The 23452-nt window shown below is 42.1% G+C and overlaps 1 protein-coding gene across 1 annotated transcript; it reads right to left on the bottom strand.

Annotated features, from left to right (window-relative positions):
• Positions 1-541: 541 nt before the first annotated feature.
• Positions 542-21957, bottom strand: LOC115105753 (TBC1 domain family member 8B-like). The gene is made up of 20 exons (XM_029628093.2): positions 21378-21957; positions 17458-17568; positions 17114-17232; positions 16298-16523; positions 15886-16126; positions 15518-15725; positions 15250-15417; positions 9564-9725; positions 9234-9384; positions 8881-9095; positions 8667-8784; positions 8231-8516; positions 7922-8054; positions 7740-7838; positions 7578-7646; positions 7178-7418; positions 6959-7024; positions 3694-3741; positions 3477-3574; positions 542-3301 (listed from the first exon to the last, which is right to left on the bottom strand). The coding sequence occupies exons 1-20, from the start codon at positions 21514-21516 to the stop codon at positions 2909-2911; spliced, it is 3291 nt and encodes a 1096-aa protein (XP_029483953.1). The 5' UTR covers positions 21517-21957; the 3' UTR covers positions 542-2908.
• Between the last annotated feature and the right edge of the window lie 1495 nt (positions 21958-23452).

Below are 23452 nucleotides of genomic sequence, written 5' to 3' on the forward strand. Positions count from 1 at the left end.
GAGATTTTAGAAGAGTTTTGTAGACCTATTAGCTTTTCTCACGCACTTCCAGTATTCTGACTTATGGAGGCTAAGTAGTCATGGGTGTTGGTAGCAGAGGCTGACAACCACCCTGTCAAAAAATGTAGCAGCAGTCTCGACATGGGAATAGGGGATAATGCGGGTATCTAGAATCAAATCAAATTTTTAAAAATTGGTCACATACACATGGTTAGCAGATGTTGATGCGAGTGTAGCAAAATGCTTGTGCTTCTAGTTCCGACAGTGCAGTAATATCTAACAAGTAATCTAACAATTCCCCAACTACCTAATACACACAAATCTAAAGGGATGGAATAAGAATATGTACATATCGATACATGGATGAGCGTCATAGGCAAGACGCAATAAAGAGGGAAACATGGTAGGTGTATCTCTACGTAAGCATAGCAAACTATGACCTGAAGAAGTGGTTCAAACCCATCCTGGCTGTTCCATTCATTCACTTGGTCTATTTGTAAAACAACTCTTTCATTCAAAGAAACACATTTGATGTCTAAGATTATTGTATTACATTGTAACATTTTATTTCATTTCAAGATGTTTGACATTCACATAAAGTGCCACTTACTACATAACATTCCAAAGGATTCATTTTCCTCCAGAACCCCCCCCCCAACAAAAACAGGCAGTATAGACTTAAATTATATTTACGTTAGCTGTGATTATTGTAATTAAGACCATTAATTGGCAACCAAGCAATTACATTTACAATAAGTAGGCCCAAATACATTTGTGCTATGAGAGTCATCTTAAAGCGTAAATAGCTTAAAGGTAAAATAAAAGGTAACGTAATATAGTTTCACTGGTAATACGCAATTATCCTATGTATTGCATCAAGTTGATAAAGATCTGACTACACATCTAGAGCATAACCAATAAAGCCTATACACAATCTCTTTATTTCTAAATGTGAGTGTAGTCCACAACAATCTATCATGACAAATTGAGAATTGTGGCATTTCAAAAGGTAATTGCCCTGCAAATATTTTAATAGACTTGTTCACGGGTGAATTTAACTTCCCACTCAATTCACCACTAATGCGATGTAAAGAGTAAACTGCTAATTTCCAACACTAACACTTGTTCTCCAATGAATATGGGCTCTTATAACTTTACTATATAGATTTTTTTTAAATGCAGAGTAGCTACCTCTCTATGATATTTTACAATATTGTGCTGTCAAGTAAAGGCTTTAAAGTGACATATACGTATATTCATCTTAGTAGCTACTATAACAAGGAACAGTATTTTAGAAATATTTACTAAGCCAAGTGATTATTGGTGTGGGATAAGGGGTCTATTTATGAGACTATAATATAACAGCAAGGTTTGATTTTGCACGCTGATGGCACTGAGGAAGAACGCTCAAATACAGAAAATACAAACCATGTAAACGTTGCTCAGATGTCCTTTTCCTGACAGACTAATTTTGAAAAAAATAAACATTTATAACTGCTTATGTAAAATATGAATATCCATAATACACAGAGGACATTGAAGCAGGTTTTTTCAATAAACAATGACAAAAAGTCAGCATTTTACAGTCCACATCAAACCAAGAAATAAAGTCATACAGAACCAACTGTGTTGCATTTGGAATGATTAGTTATCATCATAAGGTATCCCATGCCCATGCACAGTTTCATGCTTTAAAGGACTTCAAAAAAGGAAAACCATATACAAAGGAATGTTTAACAGGCCACACTACCAGTTACACCTATCAAATAATTTCATCTTCAGTCTCACAAATATAATCAAACAACAAGAATTTCCTTTTACAAGACATGATAAAAAACATATGAATATAACATTTACTCTGAAAAATATTTAGTAATCCCTTTGAAAATCAATTAAACTATACAACATCAATCAAAACAAAACAATCATAAGATTAATCATGTTTATTGTCCATTCCTCTTTATATCAAATGATATATACATTACTTAATTTCCCTTGAAGACTCAAGACAGTAGTCAGATAAAAAATATTGTACAATGTCCTCATTTGACAACATTGGTTGCCTCAACTGCAACTATCCAATTTGTTTTTAGTTTGTGTCCTGAAAGTGATTTGAAATGGCAATGACAACATGCTCTTCTTCCCTCACTCATGATACTTCAACAAAACAAATGGAATCTGTAGTCAAAAGCATAATATAGGTTGTAAAAAAACTGAAATGTAGAATTCCAACAATCATCCTTGGGCCTTTAGCAAGTAGTGGTCCCATCGTTTTCAAAAGCCCCTCTCCACAAAATTAACAGAAATAAATTAGCCATTTCCCGTCATTACAAAGTAAACCCAGAAATACAATAACATGGTGATGTCTCTTTCATCTCTCCATTCTAGGTTTCATTCATTGCATAATTATGGATGAGCAACAGTAAAGGTATCATATACAATTATCTATCCCATCTACATGTGCTGGTTTCATGCAATGATTGACTTCCATTGTTGACTTCAAGTGATTACCCTGGAGTGTTGCTGCTCCCTACATATTCCACACAGGTCAACTGATCACACTTACCCCAATTTGAAAGCCTGGTGTTTCTAAAAATTAGCGAAGCGATTTAAGGCTGCATGAGAAAAAACACTTTGGCACATAGAAGCAAGATGCTTGAGCAGGTTTGCTGGTGTGCAGATGACAGGACTAAAACAATGAATCTACCAGATACGACTGGAATCTATAGGCGTTAAAAGGTGTGAATGTATTCTCTACGAGTGTATTCCTTGCGTTTGGTTACAGTGAACAGGGTTGGTTTAGAATCTACTCCTGTTACCTAACCAGGCGGAGAAAGAACAGTAGAGAATGGTGAACATAGAGACTTATTAGCTTTGAGAAGTTCAGAACCACAGTGTATCCTTCAGTTCACTTGTTTGTCTTAGCTTTCAACTGAGCACCCTTGGCATGGTCCAGTCGGGCCTGAATGTCCACAGGCCTCTCAAAGAAGCGCACAAGGACAGGCTCGTTGAGCAGCGATGCCAAGATCTGCTCAAAGGCGAATGACCACTCCACCTCCTGTGGGATGGTAGCGCAAGGGGTGTCTGAGCTTCTCTCAGGGGTGCTGTAGGACTCCCTGTTGAGTGGAGCCCCCTCTGGGGCAGCCTGGGTGGGGCTAGTGGGCTCCTGGAGCCTGCGCCCTACTTCTTCCATCCTCAGCAGAAGACTGGTGACACGAGCCACAGCACGGTACAGAGACTCCTCTTCTGGGTCACCATGGAACAGATTGTAGAGCGTTTTGGAGAACTGGATGAACTGAGCCTGACACCAAAAAATGGGATGAATACAATTAAGATTTCGTCATTGTGTTTCTTTTTGCATAAAGTAATGACATAACATGTGGATTAAATTGTTCAAAGTTGATCTGTTGGAAAGATAACTGCATTGCATATTCACCTGATTGACTAAATGTTAACCTAGATATGGGTGTATTTACCTGGTTAATTCTGGGTAAATCCTTGATGCTCTCCTCTTTCTTTAGTATCTCATCTTGCCATTGTTTCAGGTAGGCCTGCAGATCCACTTTCCCTTTGCCTGTGGAAAGTGCAGTTTTCAGACACAAATGGGTCATGTGTACAACGATCATCTGTTTAAATTAGCAATATTGTGAAGAGCTTGGTAAAAGAAAAAAAGAGACAGGCCAAATAAATTACCTCTTTCAGGGCTTTTCCTGATCACGCCATCTTCTGGGAGATCAGACACTACATAGTGTAAAGTACATTCATATAAGTCAAAGGAAGTCATACAGTAACTGTAAAGTACATTTTGCTATTCTAAACCATAACCAGTTAGAAATTATATCATATATAAACCTTGTCTACAAGAACACGTATCTAGATCGTAGCGAAACAAATTGTACATGAAAAAAGAGACCAACTTAAGAAATTGTTAAAGACAAACAGACAGATGAGCATTTACTAAAGAGAAAAGCACAGAGAAGCCAAGAGTGAAATGGTTATAGCAGAGAAAGAAAAGAGCAAAGCAAGCTGACCAGTCAATCGACTCAAGTGGGATAGGTCGTCAGTCATTGGAATAAAGTGAGGAAGTCTTTGGCCTTTTGAGTGGAAAGGACTCCCTGTGAAAGCTAGAAGAAGACATTGTCTGTGAGAGCATGCAACATTACTGTAGGGACAGACGTAAGAAACAGTTCACAAAGAGATTAGTTGGTGAGTAGAAGAGTAGCACGAAATATACAGTACAGTTGAAATTAGAAGGGCACAGTCCATAGCAAAACTATACTGGGAGTACGGTTGCACATTTTGGGGAATATTCAGAGGTGGAAACTTTCCGTGGGAATTAACGGAAATATATGCAAATTCATATTAATACCATTTAAAATGTAGATGTTTTTTTTCATTGGATATATTTACCATATCATATGGAGACAAACATAATCCTTCTACCTTATCATAGGTAGACATAATTGCAAATGATTAAATCCTTACAATAGGAAAAAAAACAAAAAATGAGTTATGAATTGAACTTTAATTAAATGAGTTGACTCTTCACATGGGATGCTTTCACTGAACAACAAAAGGGAATATTGAATGATCCCCAATAATCCATCACATCTCCCATTTCTTTTTTTAAACATACATCTGTAAAATGATAGTCTAGAAACTAAAGCTTTGATTGTCTTCCTCTCAGGTTCCCATGTCTTCTCCCTGGACCTCCTCAATATCCACCTCTTGAACATCAGACTGAGGCCTTATCTTCACTGTCACTTTCCAACCTTGATGAGGATGGCTCGTTGTCAGGCTCAAAAAGCCTCATAGACCTGGTTGATCTCTGCACCAGACAGGATGCTCTTGCCAGCATACTTGGGGTCCAACATGTACGCTGCCGCGAGTATGGGCTTCAGGCAGAAGTCTTCACGCTTTTTGATGTATTTCAGAACTACAGTTTCCTCTGCTTGGAGCAACAGTGAAGTGGGCAGGGCAGTACGGATTTCTTCTCTGCAAGCAAAGTCTGAACATCAGACAGGATGGCATTGTCTCCCTCAATCCGTGCAATGGCTACTGCTATAGGTTTCAGGAGTTTCAGGCTGCTTACCACTCTCTCCAAAGAAATACACCACCCAGGAGGACCCTCTTGATGGGGCTGTCCATATCAGCAGACTGTGATATGGCCATTTATTGGAGAGACTCCTTCCCCTCCAGGAGACTGTCAAACATGATGACAACACCACCCCAATGGGTGTTGCTGGGCAGCTTCAATGTGGTGCTCTTATTCTTCTCACTTTGCTTGGTGAGGTAGATTGCTGCTATAACTTGATGACCCTTCACATACCTAACCATTTCCTTGGCTCTCTTGTAGAGTGTATCCATTGTTTTCAGTGCCATAATGTCCTTGAGGAGCAGATTCAATGCATGAGCAGCACAGCCAGTGGGTGTGATGTGAGGGTAGGACTCCTCCACTTTAGACCAAGCAGCCTTCATGTTCGCAGCATCATCTGTCACCAGTGCAAATACCTTCTGTGGTCCAAGGTCATTGATGAATGCCTTCAGCTCATCTGCAATGTAGAGACCTGTGTGTCTGTTGTCGCTTGTGTCTGTGCTCTTGTAGAATACTGGTTGAGGGGTGGAGATGAAGTAGTTAATTATTCCTTGCCCACGAACATTCGTCCACCCATCAGAGATGATTGCAATACAGGCTGCTTTCTCTATGATTTGCTTGACCTTCACTTGAACTCGGTTGAAGTGCATTTGCATCCAGCAAATGAGTAGATAAAGCATATCTGGTTGGAGGGGTGTATATTGGGCGAAGAACATTCAGAAATCTCTTCCAATACATTTGTCTGACTACGTTCATCCGTTTCTCTGACTACGTTCATCCAAACTTCTGATTCCAGGAGAACCATGAGCTGTTGCTATTGATAAGGTGTCTGATTCATCATTTTCATCTCGAATAGAAGTAGAGGGACTTTTGTCAGAGGTTGCTTGTTGTGAGTGCTGAGGGAACTTTACGCACTTGGCCAGATGATTCTGCATCTTTGTTGCAATATTCCCATATGATTTGGCACAGTATTTGCAAATGTACACAGCTTTTCCTTCTACATTGGTTGCAGTGAAATGTCTCCACACATCAGATAGTGCCTGTGGCAGTTTCCTGTAAAGATTAGAAAAAAATGAGCAAAAAAACAACAAATACAATTCCATGTACAGATAAATAGTTAAGTAGTTAGATTAAAAAACTCCTTTGTAAGATAAATGTTTTAAATTGAAACATGTATAGAAACAGGTCAATTAACACTCCTCAGTTAGCAGGCTCAAGCAAGCTAAAACCTATGGGTGCAAAAACTAACTAGAAGAAATTGTTAACAAGTTAGAAATAATTTAAACACACTTTGCTGTAGGCTACTATTTACTAGTTAACAAAATAATCATGTAGGTCATATAAAATCTATTCACCCCACCCAGTACTGTAATCAAAACTTACCAGAAAGCATGTAGTCTGTGACTCAGACAGAGTAGTAGTGTGGGCTCAATAGCATCTCACTGATGGAAGAGTGCACTGTGCATGCAGTGAGTTGCAATTCCATTGAATTGGGGATAGCTTAACCAAAATATGCCACAAGACCTAGAATTGCCTTATGAGTATCCCACAAAAAATGTTATTTTTTGATGAATTTAAGAAAAATTCCAGGACTTAACTTCCCATGGAAAAATTCTGGAAATTTACCGGAAAGTTTCTGACCCTTTGCAACCCTTTTTTTTGTTGTTCATCTTTATTTAACCTGGTAGGCTAGTTGAGAACAAGTTCTCATTTACAACTGCGACCTGGCGAATTTGGAGTTAGATTTGTTTTTTATTCTAAATGATGTATTCAAGCAGAAGGAATACAGATCAAAAGTATCATGGATGTAGAATGACAAGTGAGAGAGAATGTGCTTATGCAGTTTCTGGTGATCTTACTTACCTGGTGGCTGATGAAGCTTGAACAGGAATTTCAGTTTGTTGGTGAAAGTGCCACTGTACAAAATGTCTGCAGAAAGAACAACATTTGCATGAAAGGTTGCATGAGTTTGATGCAGGATTAGATGTGACATACCGTTCACACAGATAATGGTGAAAACGGAGAGTGGGCACAGCGATCATAGACCTGTAGCAATGCATCAGATCACTGGTCTAGCCTTACCCAGGGCACAGCAGAACTCTTTGAAGTTGACAAGGCCATCCTGGTTCTCATCCAGCAGGCGGAAGGCCCAGAGGAAGAGGGCATCATTGCCGCTGCAGAGGGACCATGGCTCCAGGAGGGAGAAGAGCACCCTGAACTGATGGAAGCCCAGCTGGTACTGCTCCAGATAGGCCAGGCTGGGGTCGTGGTGTAGCAGCACTGGGCTGTTCATCGTCCAGTAGCAGCTGAGGAAATGTTGCCTCTGGAAACACATTGAAGTACTCAATTTCCAGCAGTTAAATCTGTCTTTTCAACAAATTTCCATTTTTCATGCCAGTCATGTCAACTCTGTGTCTATGAGAAGGAATATTAATGCATGTAGTGTACAGTATGCAGCAGTATGTAGTAGTGATTGTGATACCTTGAACAATGCATAAAGGTTATCAAGCTGGGGAGCACTGAACTTTACTTCTTGTGACACTACCCGTAGCTAAGGAAAAAGTAAATATAAATTAATGCTACATGATATTGTTGTAAACAATGCCAAAAGGTTGCAATGGAAGTTTGAGGATGTGCCACTCACCACATTTTGTTTAGTTGTATCCTCTAATGTTTGGATTACATACAGTTTGTTTCTTTTCCGCATGCGCTCTACTTCCTCTGATTTCATGTCTCCATATTTCTATAAGCAAATTAAAACGGCTAAATGACAAGCCTGACATTGAGACATGGGGTCAGTCCTAGCAACACTGATCGTTACAGTACCTCATAGGCTTCTTTGATGAGATCACTGATGTCCACCTTGGAGAGGGATGATGCTTTGTCGTTGTTCCCCACTGAGTTTTGCTGCACTGTTTGTGGTAGAGGACTGTCCTTATTGGTCACATTATCGAAAAACCTGCCAGGGCAAACAGAGCAGCAGTTAAGTAACATGAACAAGATGGGCATTCCTGTAGAATTAACTCACTGTTTTGGAGATTGTTACTTCACAATCCATCATAAACCTAATACAGTACTTTGAAATAACCAATTCAGTTGACCTTCAGATCTCGCCCTCTCTGTGTTGACACTCACTTGCTGAGGATGGTGACTGCCTCAGCGTCGTCATGGGAGCTGATCAAACCCTCCATGTTGTAGTCGAGCACAGCCAGGCCCAGCTGCAGGATGGCTTTGATGCCGTCGTAGAAGAAGCAGTCAACCACGTTGACAGCACTCTCTATGGGCAGGACACTGATAAACAGGGTGAGGAACCAGGACAGGGACACAGAGGAGAAGAAGGTCAGGTCTGTCATGTGCTCTGTCAGCTGGGTGAGGTGCATTCGGATCAGCTCCTCAAACACCGCCTGGTCCACCAGGGCACCTGAGGAAATACAAGATATTTGTAAACAGGATTTATAGCAGTTATGGGAGAAAGTGTAAGCCAGGTATTCAGTATCAAACACACATACAGTGCATATATTTAACGTGATGCAACACTGAAAATATATTGTTATTCAGCTGCGTCTCTCACCAATGATCCTGCGGTTAAAGTAGTCAGGCAGCATCCTCTCACAGACAGCCACTAGCAGCCAGAAAGCCTCCTCCTCTTTAGCATAGAGCAACAGGACTGACGTCAGGATGTTCATGGCCTTCACAAGAGAAAAGGAGGATAGATGTAAAGATGCCTATGAGCTTTTTGAGAGAACGAACGCAGGGAAGTGTTATAGGGGTTTCTAGCTTAGCACCTGGCAATAGCCGATTTTGGGGTTCCTGTAGGCATATGCAGTGAGGACTCTGCGCAGGGCAGAGATGCCTGTGTCGCTCTGGAAGGCAGGGTGCTCTGGTAGGGAGCGGTGCAGGTCTCTCTCTATCTCATCAGTGGCAAGGGTGCTGGTCCCCAGAGACTTATCCACTATCTCACTGTAATACCCAGGGTTAACGGCCATGTCATTGACTGCACCTATGGTACCAAGGCAAAACACCACACCATATTTAAATAAAACACATATTGCAAAACATTAAAGACACCACACTTTTACACATCAGTGAAGGAGACATATGAGCCAAATAACAGTGAAAGAGCCATATCAAACAGAACCTGAGAAGAGCATCCAGAGCTCTCCTCTTAAGGCCTCGGGGACACCACGCACAATCAGGTCTCGTGTCTTCTTGGTACAGAACATACTGGTGCCACGGCCATACTCTGAGAAGTGGATGTTCCATGACTGCTCCTTCATCTTCTCCTTTAGCTGTCAGGCAGAGATTAAACAGCGGAATAAGAAATGAGCTGTCAAGGCTGAGACACCTAGACAGTACAAGGAGAGCACATTCTCACACTGGGTGGAAAAAACAGCACTCCTAGAGAAACCAGAAATGGTATATTTCTTCATATTAGGAGAGAAGGTCATATTTTAAAGTAAAATCCCACCATTTTGGGATCCAGGTTTTCAGCATCCTGGGGGTGGAACACAGTCATGAGGGCCTCATTGCTGACAGTCTTGCTGCTCTCCTTCTGTCCCACCATCATAGCAACCTCCTCTGGGTTGTCCTCAAAGTGATTGATGAGGTTTTGGCACTCCCCTCTGATGCCCTGCAAGGCACAGTAAACCCACAGTTTGTTTTCAATGGCATTAATTAGAGCCTGGCAGATATTTTTCATTTGGTCCAGTTGGTTACACACTGCCAAATGTCAAACGAACTAACATGTTCATGCAAGTATTTTGTTTATTGGGCAAAAATGCTCATGTTAAATCCATCTATGATCATCATGGAGCATCACTTGTGTGTCCCAGCCAATCGTTATAATACTTTAGGTCTTCCAACAACATTTGGGAGGAAAATAGTGCAATAGTTGCTCTAACTACGACGTTTTTATTTATTTATTTCACCTTTATTTAACCAGGTAAGCAAGTTGAGAACAAGTTCTCATTTACAATTGCGACCTGGCCAAGATAAAGCAAAGCAGTTCGACACATACAACGACACAGTTACACATGGAGTAAAACAAACATACAGTCAATAATACAGTAAAAAAAAAACAAGTCTATATACAATGTGAGCAAATTAGGTGAGAAGGGAGGTAAAGGCAAAAAAGGCCATGGTGGCAAAGTAAATACAATATAGCAAGTAAAACACTGGAATGGTAGTTTTGCAATGGAAGAATGTGCAAAGTAGAAATAAAAATAATGGGGTGCAAAGGAGCAAAATAAATAAATAAATTAAATACAGTTGGGAAAGAGGTAGTTGTTTGGGCTAAATTATAGGTGGGCTATGTACAGGTGCAGTAATCTGTAAGATGCTCTGACAGTTGGTGCTTAAAGCTAGTGAGGGAGATAAGTGTTTCCAATTTAAGAGATTTTTGTAGTTCGTTCCAGTCATTGGCAGCAGAGAACTGGAAGGAGAGGCGGCCAAAGAAAGAATTGGTTTTGGGGGTGACTAGAGAGATATACCTGCTGGAGCGTGTGCTACAGGTGGGAGATGCTATGGTGACCAGCGAGCTGAGATAAGGGGGGACTTTACCTAGCAGGGTCTTGTAGATGACATGGAGCCAGTGGGTTTGGCGACGAGTATGAAGCGAGGGCCAGCCAACGAGAGCGTACAGGTCGCAATGGTGGGTAGTATATGGGGCTTTGGTGACAAAACGGATTGCACTGTGATAGACTGCATCCAATTTGTTGAGTAGGGTATTGGAGGCTATTTTGTAAATGACATCGCCAAAGTCGAGGATTGGTAGGATGGTCCATTTTACAAGGGTATGTTTGGCAGCATGAGTGAAGGATGCTTTGTTGCGAAATAGGAAGCCAATTCTAGATTTAACTTTGGATTGAGATGTTTGATATGGGTCTGGAAGGAGAGTTTACAGTCTAACCAGACACCTAAGTATTTGTAGTTGTCCACGTATTCTAAGTCAGAGCCGTCCAGAGTAGTGATGTTGGACAGGCGGGTAGGTGCAGGTAGCGATCGGTTGAAGAGCATGCATTTAGTTTTACTTGTATTTAAGAGCAATTGGAGGCCACAGAAGGAGAGTTGTATGGCATTGAAGCTTGCCTGGAGGGTTGTTAACACAGTGTCCAAAGAAGGGCCGGAAGTATACAGAATGGTGTCGTCTGCGTAGAGGTGGATCAGAGACTCACCAGCAGCAAGAGCGACCTCATTGATGTATACAGAGAAGAGAGTCGGTCCAAGAATTGAACCCTGTGGCACCCCCATAGAGACTGCCAGAGGTCCGGACAGCAGACCCTCCGATTTGACACACTGAACTCTATCAGAGAAGTAGTTGGTGAACCAGGCGAGGCAATCATTTGAGAAACCAAGGCTGTCGAGTCTGCCGATGAGGATGCGGTGGTTGACAGAGTCGAAAGCCTTGGCCAGATCAATGAATACGGCTGCACAGTAATGTTTCTTATCGATGGCGGTTAAGATATCGTTTAGGACCTTGAGCGTGGCTGAGGTGCACCCATGACCAGCTCTGAAACCAGATTGCATAGCAGAGAAGGTATGGTGAGATTCGAAATGGTCGGTAATCTGTTTGTTGACTTGGCTTTCGAAGACCTTAGAATGGCATGGTAGGATAGATATAGGTCTGTAACAGTTTGGGTCAAGAGTGTCCCCCCATTTGAAGAGGGGGATGACCGCAGCTGCTTTCCAATCTTTGGGAATCTCAGATGACACGAAAGAGAGGTTGAACAGGCTAGTAATAGGGGTGGCAACAATTTCGGCAGATAATTTTAGAAAGAAAGGGTCCAGATTGTCTAGCCCGGCTGATTTGTAGGGGTCCAGATTTTTCAGCTCTTTCAGAACTTCAGCTGAATGGATTTGGGAGAAGGAGAAATGGGGAAGGCTTGGGCGAGTTGCTGTTGGGGGTGCAGTGCTGTTGACCGGGGTAGGAGTTGCCAGGTGGAAAGCATGGCCAGCCGTAGAAAAATGCTTATTGAAATTCTCAATTATGGTGGATTTATCAGTGGTGACAGTGTTTCCTATCTTCAGTGCAGTGGGCAGCTGGGAGGAGGTGTTCTTATTCTCCATGGACTTTACAGTGTCCCAGAACTTTTTAGAGTTAGTGTTGCAGGAAGCAAATTTCTGCTTGAAAAAGCTAGCCTTGGCTTTTCTAACTGCCTGTGTATAACGGTTTCTAGCTTCCCTGAACAGCTGCATATCACGGGGCTGTTCGATGCTAATGCAGAACGCCATAGGATGTTTTTGTGTTGGTTAAGGGCAGTCAGGTCTGGGGAGAACCAAGGGCTATATCTGTTCCTGGTTCTAATTTTCTTGAATGGGGCATGTTTATTTAAGATTGTTAGGAAGGCATTTTTAAAAATATCCAGGCATCCTCTACTGACGGGATGAGATCAATATCCTTCCAGGACACCCCGGCCAGGTCGATTAGAAAGGCCTGCTCGCTGAAGTGTTTCAGGGAGCGTTTTACAGTGATGAGTGGAGGTCGTTTGACCGCTGACCCATTACGGATGCAGGCAATGAGGCAGTGATCGCTGAGATCTTGGTTGAAGACAGCAGAGGTGTATTTAGAGGGGAAGTTGGTTAGGATGATATCTATGAGGGTGCCCGTGTTTAAGGCTTTGGGGGTACCTGGTAGGTTCATTGATAATTTGTGTGAGATTGAGGGCATCAAGTTTAGATTGTAGGATGGCTGGGGTGTTAAGCATGTTCCAGTTTAGGTCGCCTAGCAGCACGAGCTCTGAAGATAGATGGGGGCAATCAGTTCACATATGGTGTCCAGAGCACAGCTGGGGGCAGAGGGTGGTCTATAGCAGGCGGCAACGGTGAGAGACTTGTTTTTAGAGAGGTGGATTTTTAAAAGTAGAAGTTCAAATTGTTTGGGTACAGACCTGGATAGTAGGACAGAACTCTGCAGGCTATCTTTGCAGTAGATTGCAACACCGCCCACTTTGGCAGTTCTATCTTGTCTGAAAATGTTGTAGTTTGGAATTAAAATTTCTGAATTTTTGGTGGTCTTCCTAAGCCAGGATTCAGACACAGCTAGAACATCCGGGTTGGCAGAGTGTGCTAAAGCAGTGAAAAGAACAAACTTAGGGAGGAGGCTTCTAATGTTAACATGCATGAAACCAAGGCTATTACGGTTACAGAAGTCATCAAAAGAGAGCGCCTGGGAATAGGAGTGGAGCTAGGCACTGCAGGGCCTGGATTCACCTCTACATCGCCAGAGGAACATAGGAGGAGAAGAATAAGGGTACGGCTAAAAGCAATAAGAATTGGTCGTCTAGAACGTCTGGAACAGAGAGTAAAAGGAGGTTTCTGGGGGCGATAAAATAGCATCAAGGTATAATGTACAGACAAAGGTATGGTAGGATGTGAATACAGTGGAGGTAAACCTAGGTATTGAGTGATGAAGAGAGATATATTGTCTCTAGAAACATCATTGAAACCAGGAGATGTCATTGCATGTGTGGGTGGTGGAACTAATAAGTTGGATAAGGTATAGTGAGCAGGACTAGAGGCTCTACAGTGAAATAAGCCAATAAACACTAACCAGAACAGCAATGGACAAGACATATTGACATTAAGGAGAGGCATCCTTAGTCGAGTGATCAAAAGGGTCCAGGGAGTGGAGAGGTTGGTTTGGGGGTCACGGCGATTTAGACAGCTAGCCAGGACATCGGTAGCAAGCTAGCATAGGATGGAGGTCTGTTGTTAGCCACCTCTTGCGTTCCGTCAGTAGATTAGTGGAGTTCCGTGTTGTAGAGGGGATTAGTCCAAATCACACAACAACAAAAAAATAAAAACAATAGATATAGTTATAGAGGCCCAAGAAGAAACATAATAATAATAAAAATAAATAAATTGTCCGATTGTCTATTCTGAGAGCAGCCGGTAAGACAGCTAAAGGTTAGCAGGCCGCAGATGGGCATTCAGGTAACGTCGCGACGGAGGAGCCAGCCGGATCTCCTTCGGGTAGATAACGTCGGCAGTCCAGTTGTGAAGGCCCGGTGGGGCTCCGCGTAGGCAGTAAAACGGGTCCGGATAGGTGACTGCAGCCCAGGAGTGATTGACGGAGCTCAGGAGTGATTGACGGAGCTGGCTAGCTCCGGAGTAATTGATGTTTGCTCCGGAATCGACGAAAGCGAATAGACACACGGATAGCAGCCAGCTAGCTGTGAGATCCGGGAGTGAATGTCCAGAGAGCAGTTGAAATCCAGGGACATGGAGAGAAAAATCGGTCCGGTATGTTCCGTTCCGAGCCGCGCTGCGCCGTACAAAACTGGTGATAGATTTTCGAGTTAAAGGATAGCTGATGACCACAAACCGTGGTTAGCTGAATACTAACGAGTTGCCAGTAAAGAAGCTAACTAGCTTCTGATTAGCTCCTGGCTAGCTTCTGGCTAGCTTCTTGGAGTTTCTGGCTAGCTTCTGGCTAGCTTCTTGGAGGATTGCAGATTTGAGGTAAATAATACGTATTTATACATATCAATTGGTGAGGCAGGTTGCAGGAGAGTGTATTGAAGATGAGTTGATGGAAAATAAAAATAAAATGTATGTGAAAAAAGTTGTAAATATATATATATACACGACACGACAAGACGAGGACAAAAGACGTCTGAACTGCTATGCCATCTCGGGCATCTTGAAACTTGGACGTGCAGTGAATGTATTCAGTAGCCTATATCCCCTGTATAGCCCCGATCTAACCTAATCTGCATAGGATGTGCTCATAAATGTGCTGCTACTCACAAAATGTTTCAGAGAAACCAAGTTCTGATAATGCGTGCATTTGATCAAATGCTCATTGTCAAACAACCAATAATACTGCACATCTCTGCTTCTTTTCCTGTGCTTGGTCCAAACTGCGTTCACACCTGCAGTGAAACACACCACGGTACGAATGGAAATGGACCGAGATCACCCTTTTAGAGAGAAGGTGCATTGTTTGGTGCGCTCCCGAGTGCAGTTAGAGTGTTCACACCAGTTCAAATTAACCGAACCAAGGGGGTAAACGCACCAGAGTGAGGAAAAAACGGTTTAACCAATTTGATGTGAAAGCCCCCTTAGACACATTTGGAGGGTTGCAGACGGACTGGAATTGTCCCCTTGGGGCAGAGACCTAGCAGTAAGAAGGTCCAAAACAGGAAGTTAGTCACCTCAGTTGATGCAGAGTGTTGAGGACTGGCAGTCATCCCACACCTCCTGCGGATTGCATTGCCGAGACGCTCAAAGTCCCGAACTTCAGAGAACCTCAGAGCCCTCTTACCCCGCACACACACAGTCAAAGCCCTGCTGCTACGGTCCGGTTTCTCCACACCAATCACCTGCAATGATAGGTGTTTGGGTCAACAACATTGAGCAAAACCACTGAGCCACCAAGGTTATTAAATTAGTTTAGTGTCAAGGTAGTGTGCTGTGTCTTGCCTCTCTCATGGGGATGATGACGTGGCACTGGCTGCCATCCTGGCTAGCGAAACACAGGTAGCTCTCAGACAGACAGATCTTCCCAAGCGTGTTGAAGTGGCTGAATGGAACCCATAGGAAGCTCTCATAAACCTCCAGCAGGTTCTCCTCTTTAGGCAGCCTGAAGAAGGCCCGGAATTGCTCATTTCTAGCATTAGTTTCCAAGCCTCTGAAGGAGAGCAAAAAATAAAAGTAGTGAAAAAGGGAGGACAGCTTGAGAGCATGGAGGTAATAATTAAAAAAAAAAATCAATATCATCTCCATTCACTATGGTGTCCTGAAATAACTTGTCAAATATGAGTAAAAAAGAACAGTGACAGGCAGTATACCTCTTGGTGATCTGTAATGGGTCTGAGAGGGAGGGCTCTTCCTGGAAGGTCTCCTTATCAAATAGGCGTTTGATGGAGTAGTCAGCAAGCTGCTCCATGATCAGAAAGGTCTCACTGAGGTGTAGGAACATCGAGAAGTAGTGGTTCTCCCCATTGGCCAACACATGAATGCTCTCCGTCAGAATGACATTGGACGTTTTCTCCAGCCTCCAGATCTCATTCCACGAGACTACAAGCTTCACTGAAGTGGAAAAAGATGATCTTTAATGAGTAACTCGCTGCCCTTCTGTCATGACATGGAATGATAATACTGTATCCAAATACAAGTAAATGGATGAAGCCTGACAGTTCCTGCATTTAAGTGACTGTTAGTCAACAGTGAGGGCTTGTTCAGGTTTCTGTCTCGTCTCACCCTCAGAGCCCAGCAGATATGAATAGAAGGACAGGAAGTTGGTGCTGAGGTAGAGCCAGCCCTGGCAGGGCACGCGGCCCCTCCAGTAGCTACAGGAGTAGTAGGTGACCAGCTTCTCCTTCTGAGGGAGGTCAAACCATTTCTCAAACCTCAGCAGTGCTTCACGGAACTTCTCAGGGTCGTCCTCCTGCACGCCTGACACCTTCCCTTCCTCAGCAATCAGCCCCTTTATAGAGAGAAGAGGAGGACAACATCTCTCATGGTCACTGAAGGAAACAAATATAATTAGCAGTCTAAACACGTCAGCATGCTATCTCCATTCTGTAACATTTATGTCAAGGCATATAAATTAGCATCATATCGTTTCTTAAATTCACATTTTTATTAGCTTTCAATTTTTTTTATTTACCTTTATTTAACCAGGCAAGTCAGTTAAGAACAAATTCTTATTTTCAATGACGGCCTAGGAACAGTGGGTTAACTGCCTGTTCAGGGGCAGAACGACAGATTTGTACCTTGTCAGCTCGGGGGTTTGAACTTGCAACCTTCCGGTTACTAGTCCAACGCTCTAACCACTAGGCTACCCTGCCGCCCCCAATAAACAGTCAAAGGTTTTCATATCAGTGAATCAGTGAAAGACCATAATCACCACCAACTGTTTTCAAAGAGTAAGCACTTGCTGTATCAGTAGGCTTCACTATATTAATACATCATTAAGTCTGTAGGAGGCCTCCATCTCCCTGTGAGAGTGGCAGAGATCAACAATAGCAGTGTCTGTGTAAACTGTGTGTTTAATTATCTGTAGCGATTACTTACTCTGATCTTTCCCTGCACAAAGCTGGTGATGTCATCGCTGGAGTCAAACACAGACAAGGTTCTCATGATGTTCTTCTCCAGCCACTCCCAGTGTTGGTTGATCTCCTCCTTGGTGCCACCTAATCACAGGGAAAACTCAGTCACAATGGAAAGGAAACTGTTTACACTATGCATGACTAAGCCATCTATTGTCACAAAATGGGAAATGAGTGTTGACTAAAATACAATCTGAAAAGGTTGTTATTACATGATTGTAGTTATTACATGACTGTAGCCTTTAATGTTTACTTGTGGCTATTCTGACAATGGGGATAGTTGAGAAAATGTAGAGCAAAAACTCTCACCACATGCTATTGACCAGTAGATCTGAGAGTCCGGTGTCTGGTGTAGAATGCGAAATGGAGCGACCTTAGACGTGGAATCCATCATCGTATCAAGAGTTCCAACCAGAAGACCTGTCAAAAAAGTAAGTAACAATCATACTTCCCATTAACAGTCAGACATTAGACATGCATGATAAGACATTTTAAAATCATGAGGCAATTTCATGCCTATTGATTTTACAGTATCTAGCAAACAAAACAGCCCTCCCACCTGGGTTATCAATCATGTAACATAGAATAGTGGAAAACTCATTGTGCTGATTATCATCACATTCAAGTGTCCTGCCTGTCGTGGTTCAAACCAACAGTGTTGTGTTACCTATCTAGGACCGTAGTTGCCTTCATATATTATTAACAAGGTCAGAGCTAGGCCTTTACTGCTATCCCGGCCCGACTGCATCAGCAGCATCTATGGCTGCTGGGCTGGGGGATCATGACACAGCTGTACAGTGGCCTTAACCTCGCCCCCAGGTTAATTGCTACCAAGAGCTGGCTGGTGGACTAGACCACATCTATGAACTGATGACACAGAGTTCATTTCCCCTGTAAATCATCCATTATAAAAGTTTGGCAGAATTTCTACGTAGAAAACCTGTGCATCTGCAAGGGCCCAATTAAGTGAGCAGGTATCCCTAAATAATATCCTGCCCTCTGCCCTGTGGCCATTTGAGATTTACATCTGGATACTTCAGGATAAAAAGGTCCTTGAGTTAGAGGGGGCTTCAGGGCAGACGTTGAACAGGAAGGAGGAGAGCAGACACTGGGGGGCCTCCACCATAATTAGCCCAGTCAGAAGAGAACGCTATTGTGTTCCACTTCATCAAAACCCATTACTTACCTGTAATTATAGCTCTGATGTTCTGAGGGACAGAGCTAGATGGTGTTCTCAGTGTCCCTTACGGAGACATGTACCATTACTATCGGTAGACTACAGCCACTGGCACCGGCAGCTTCAATAGACTAGAAGGACACCAGATTGCCATTTTTTGTTTTAGAGATGTGGCAAATGTGAAAGTTAGCTATTCTGTTTCAGTCAAGTGGATTACTGTGATCAACAGCTGATAATTGGCTTGTCAGAGGCTGTGTGACCATGTGCAAGAAAAACTACTATTATTGGGAAACTACTATTATTGGGAAACAGACAACTGACATTCACTGATTGCATTAGAGCAGACAAGTTAGCCTGCCTACTCACTCTTGGTGTATTTTTTTTTTAACCTCGTTTACATGCACACCAATATCCCACTATTATTCGGGATACTCAAGTATTCTGTTTTGTATTGACGGGTATAAACATATCCTGTTTACAATAACCCTGAAAAGGCTTGTATCCCGGTTATGAGAAACCTGGATAACATGCCTGGGATATACTGATCATAAACGGGATACTGTGGCATGTAAACATCTTATCCTGTTTGATGTTGTTTTTTGCGGTTTACGCAGGCTCAGTTTCACATATTGTGTGATGTTTTTATCTGATTGTTAAACAAATCACTTCAAAAAGTAGGCTACCTGTGCAGTTCAAACCAATCATTTCATAATTTATTTTGCTGGTAGGCTCCTCCGTACTGAACCGTTTCTGCTTAGAATCTCCGACATTTGGTAGGCCAGATTATAATTTTGGACATTTGGTAGGCCATATTATAATTTTGGACATTTGGTAGGCCATATTATAATTTTGGACATTTGGTAGGCCATATTATAATTTTGGACATTTGGTAGGCCATATTATAATTTTGGACATTTGGTAGGCCATATTATAATTTTGGACATTTGGTAGGCCATATTATAATTTTGGACATTTGGTAGGCAATATTATAATTTTGGACATTTGGTAGGCCATATTATAATTTTGGACATTTGGTAGGCCATATTATAATTTTGGACATTTGGTAGGCCATATTATAATTTTGGACATTTGGTAGGCCATATTATAATTTTGGACATTTGGTAGGCCATATTATAATTTTGGACATTTGGTAGGCCATTTGTCAACTATAGTTAGATACATGTAGCTTCACTTGTCATAACTTTTTGCCCTAAAAGAGTAAATAAAGTAGTGCTCACCAGAATAATGTCTTCCATCGATAGAATGAATGCATTAATAATCTAACACCAGTAAAGTTGTCTGTTTTGTTTAGGGTCCATGGAGAAAACTCCAAAACAGCAGAAAGATTGGTCATGTGCAAAATATTGGTTTTAACCAGTAAGGGAAATGAAAAGACTTCAGTTCATCTTGGGCACATATTTGATGTGGTTGAAATACTGTCTGCTTGCATAACAGTGTCAAAGATAACACATTACATGCGCATTTGCATTTTCTCAAGAGATGTTGAAATAAATAAATAATATTTCTCAACTCCTGTCCAAAGAAAAAATCTACATTTGTTGTAGAATTTTACTGTAAGAAATTAAATATTATTTTATGCTACATGTGAGAGGTTATAGGCCTACAATCAGGGGTCCATATTTCAGTTACTATTCCATTTACCCCATATGAACTGAAATGAGGAATATTCTGTTTATTCATGGATACAGGGATAGTCGTGAGCGGGATATCAAAGGTGCATGTAAACCGCTTATCCCGAATAAGATAAGACTAAGCGGGATATGAGCTACTATCCGGAACACTGGGCACATGTAAACGTGTTCACGGACTGCTGACTTGCATGTTTAAGGAGGATCAATGTGTTATAAAATAGGGAAGCATTGATCTCAAAGATCAACAAACACTATTTGCATGATGTAGAATAGGATCATCCCATTTCAAAAGCTAGGAATCAGTAGACCAGACAGGGACTGTGGAACGGATGAGCACTGACCTGGCTCTTCTGCTCTTCTCTCTAGGGCATCATGCCTGAGTACATTATCATACAGAAGTGCTGTGTGCCCTCAGTATAACCTACTGCTCCACCTATAAAGCTAAAGCAAATGTCAGCAACCCAATATGACACTACTGTGTCATTTTGTGTGTGTGTGTACCAAATCAACAGACATCTCTGACAGCATCATCAAGTGTTGTGACAGTGGTTTGCAGCCTAAACAGAGGCAATTTTATTGATGACTTAGTCAGTGGTAACAAAGTAAATCATCTGTATCGTAGGCAGGCTATACCATCTTCAACCTTTTCTTGCCTAGGGACACCATCCCAGGAAAACCAGCGACCCAGGGAACCCCATCATACGTTCACGCAGGTGAATGATAATGGCAAGGAGATGTAATCAACATTTTAAAATTAATAGATTTGGTGGATAGTTTGGAATAGGACTCCAACATTGCCTATTAGCTAGAAAGGCAACTCTAAACACATTTTCGCTAAGAGAGCAGCTGTTTAAGTAAAGGTTAGCCATGTGTTGGCCAAAAAATATGTCCAAGTCAAGAAAGCTTACCAGCAGCACTGGTAGCCTATTCGCACTGGTAGCCTATGGCAGTTACTCCAGTGAGTGTAAATGGCACCAATTAGTGTCATTTGGTCAATATTAGGAGTGGAAAAAGAAAGATCTACAGTAGGTATGTCATTTAAAATGTGTTTATTCTGTTGTTAGCAATAGCAATCCACACAAAAAATCTAACATTTTGGCGAACCCCTGTAGTACCTACGCAGGCCCATTGGGCGCTGCGAACCCCCGGTTGAATATCCCAGCTGTAAACGGTTAAATTGCGATTCCTATTGCAATCTAAACTAATGTTTGGGGTCCAGCCTGTCCATTTGACACGAGGATCTGGAGAACTGTCTGCCTCCCACCCCTATGTTTACATGACAGAATCTGAAGGGGGACGTTAGAAAATAGACCGGAAATATTAACTATTGTCCGATGGCATGCACACTTTGCTAGAATGGCACTGGGTTTTACCAGCCCAGCAAAGAACAGAACACATACCTGTCAAACCTCCTCCTCCTTCCCCATATCCTCGCCTCCTTTGTAATACGAAATATTCGTTGCCTTTTTCTGCCACCCATAACTTTAATGCATTTTTCAGCAATATCTCTTCAGGTTTAAGCCACATTTTAATACACATATATATGTTGAATCAAATGTGCATGTCAAGCTGTTCATTTCGATTGCAACCTTTACCCATGGACATTTGTTTGTGTGAGCGCTGAGCAGACCCTTTCCCACGTCCACAGAAACCTTGCCAAAGTCAACGATACAAGGGCTTCTGGGGATTGTAGTTTCTTGACATTGGTGCGTGTATGCACAAGAATGAGCTCGCTTGATACTGTTGACTTGATTTCCCATAGTCCTTTTCGGTCGAAAAGTATCAAATATGTCATTTCTTCAAAGTACTGCGACATAATAACTAGAGCGTCAAACACAATGATGTATATACAGTGTAAACAAACACCAGTGTTGTAATACTCGAGACCGGTCTCGGACAGTGAGGACTGGTAATTTCTTCCAGAAACCAGCCGAAAATAGCGGAGTAAAAAAACGAATAATTATCTGCCTCCATTCAGTCCAGTGTTGCCAACTTCTCAGTAAAAAAAGTAGCTATTGGCTGTGCTAAAAGGCGCTAAATGATGTCATCGCTTAATTAGCATAATTGGCCATGTGCATGTAATTGTGATGGACGCTGAAGGAGAGAGAAATAACATCGTGGGAGAGACAAAAAGTGAGTACAGAAACACCCTAAATATGTTTAGAACTACAAATGAACTTTCTTCTGTCAATTCTTGTTTTTTTAAATGTCACAATTCTAACCCTCCTCCTTTATCCGGGCTTGGGACCGGCAAAAGGGACCCAAAAGAGACACTCTGGCAGAGTTACTTAGTTTTTTATTTTATTTTTCATTTAATAAAAAAAAAAAAACTTAATTTGGTTTGGTTTTTAACCTTTTAACCTTTAACCTCACTTAGGAGCCTACAACAAGTCACAGTAAAACATGAACATTTTTAGTATATTTTTTTTGTATACAATCTAAATGGACCAAAAAGAGACGATAGAAAAAAACTGTCAATTGGCAATGTGAGAAAATGATCGTAACTAGTTTGGCCCTAATTCAGGTTAATTGTTTTTTTTCTTCCAGACCCCCTGCACACACACACACAGGCTGTGCTGGCTCACAGAAAGAGTGGGTCATCGTCATAATGGTTAAGGCTCTCTATACCAGGTTCAGCAACTGAGGGAGCTGACTTAAATGAGTAAGCAGCTGATGTGCCAAAAAGCTGCAAAACATTATCAGGCAGCTGGTGCTCATAGCAAGCCTCAACAGACAGCTTCAGTCCATATCGAATGTACAGGATGGAGTTAAGGGTCTGCAAGGACATCCGATTTCTAAGTTAGCTTTTTACCACACTCATCTGGCTGAATACTCTCTCGACTTCGGCTTTCTATTCTGCAACAAAGCCTCCTTCACTCACGCTGCCGACCTTACCCTAGTTAAGCTGACTATCCTACCGATCCTCGACTTTGGCGACATCATCTACAAAATAGCTTCCAATACTCTACTCAGCAAATTGGATGTAGTCTATCACAGTGCCATCCGTTTTGCTACCAAAGCGCCTTATACCACCCACCACTGCAACCTGTATGCTCTAGTCGGCTGGCCCTCGCTGCATATTTGTCGCCAGACCCACTGGCTCCAGGTCATCTATACGTCTATGCTAGGTAAAGCTCCGCCTTATCTCAGCTCACTGGTCACGATAACAACACCCACCCGTAGCACACGCTCCAGCAGGTATATCTCACTGGTCATCCCCAAAGCCAACACCTCCTTTGGCTGCCTTTCCTTCCAGTTCTCTGCTGCCAGTGACTGGAATGAATTGCAAAAATCGCTGAAGCTGGAGACTTACATTACCCTCACTAACTTTAAACATCAGCTATCTGAGCAGCTAACCGATCGCTGCAGCTGTACATAGTCCATCTGTAAATAGCCCACCCAATCTACCTACCTCATTCCCATAATGTTTTTATTTACTTTTCTGCTCTTTTGCACACCAGTATCACTACTTACA

Source organism: Oncorhynchus nerka, linkage group LG22 (genome assembly GCF_034236695.1).
Source record: "Oncorhynchus nerka isolate Pitt River linkage group LG22, Oner_Uvic_2.0, whole genome shotgun sequence".
Lineage (NCBI taxonomy): Eukaryota > Metazoa > Chordata > Actinopteri > Salmoniformes > Salmonidae > Oncorhynchus > Oncorhynchus nerka.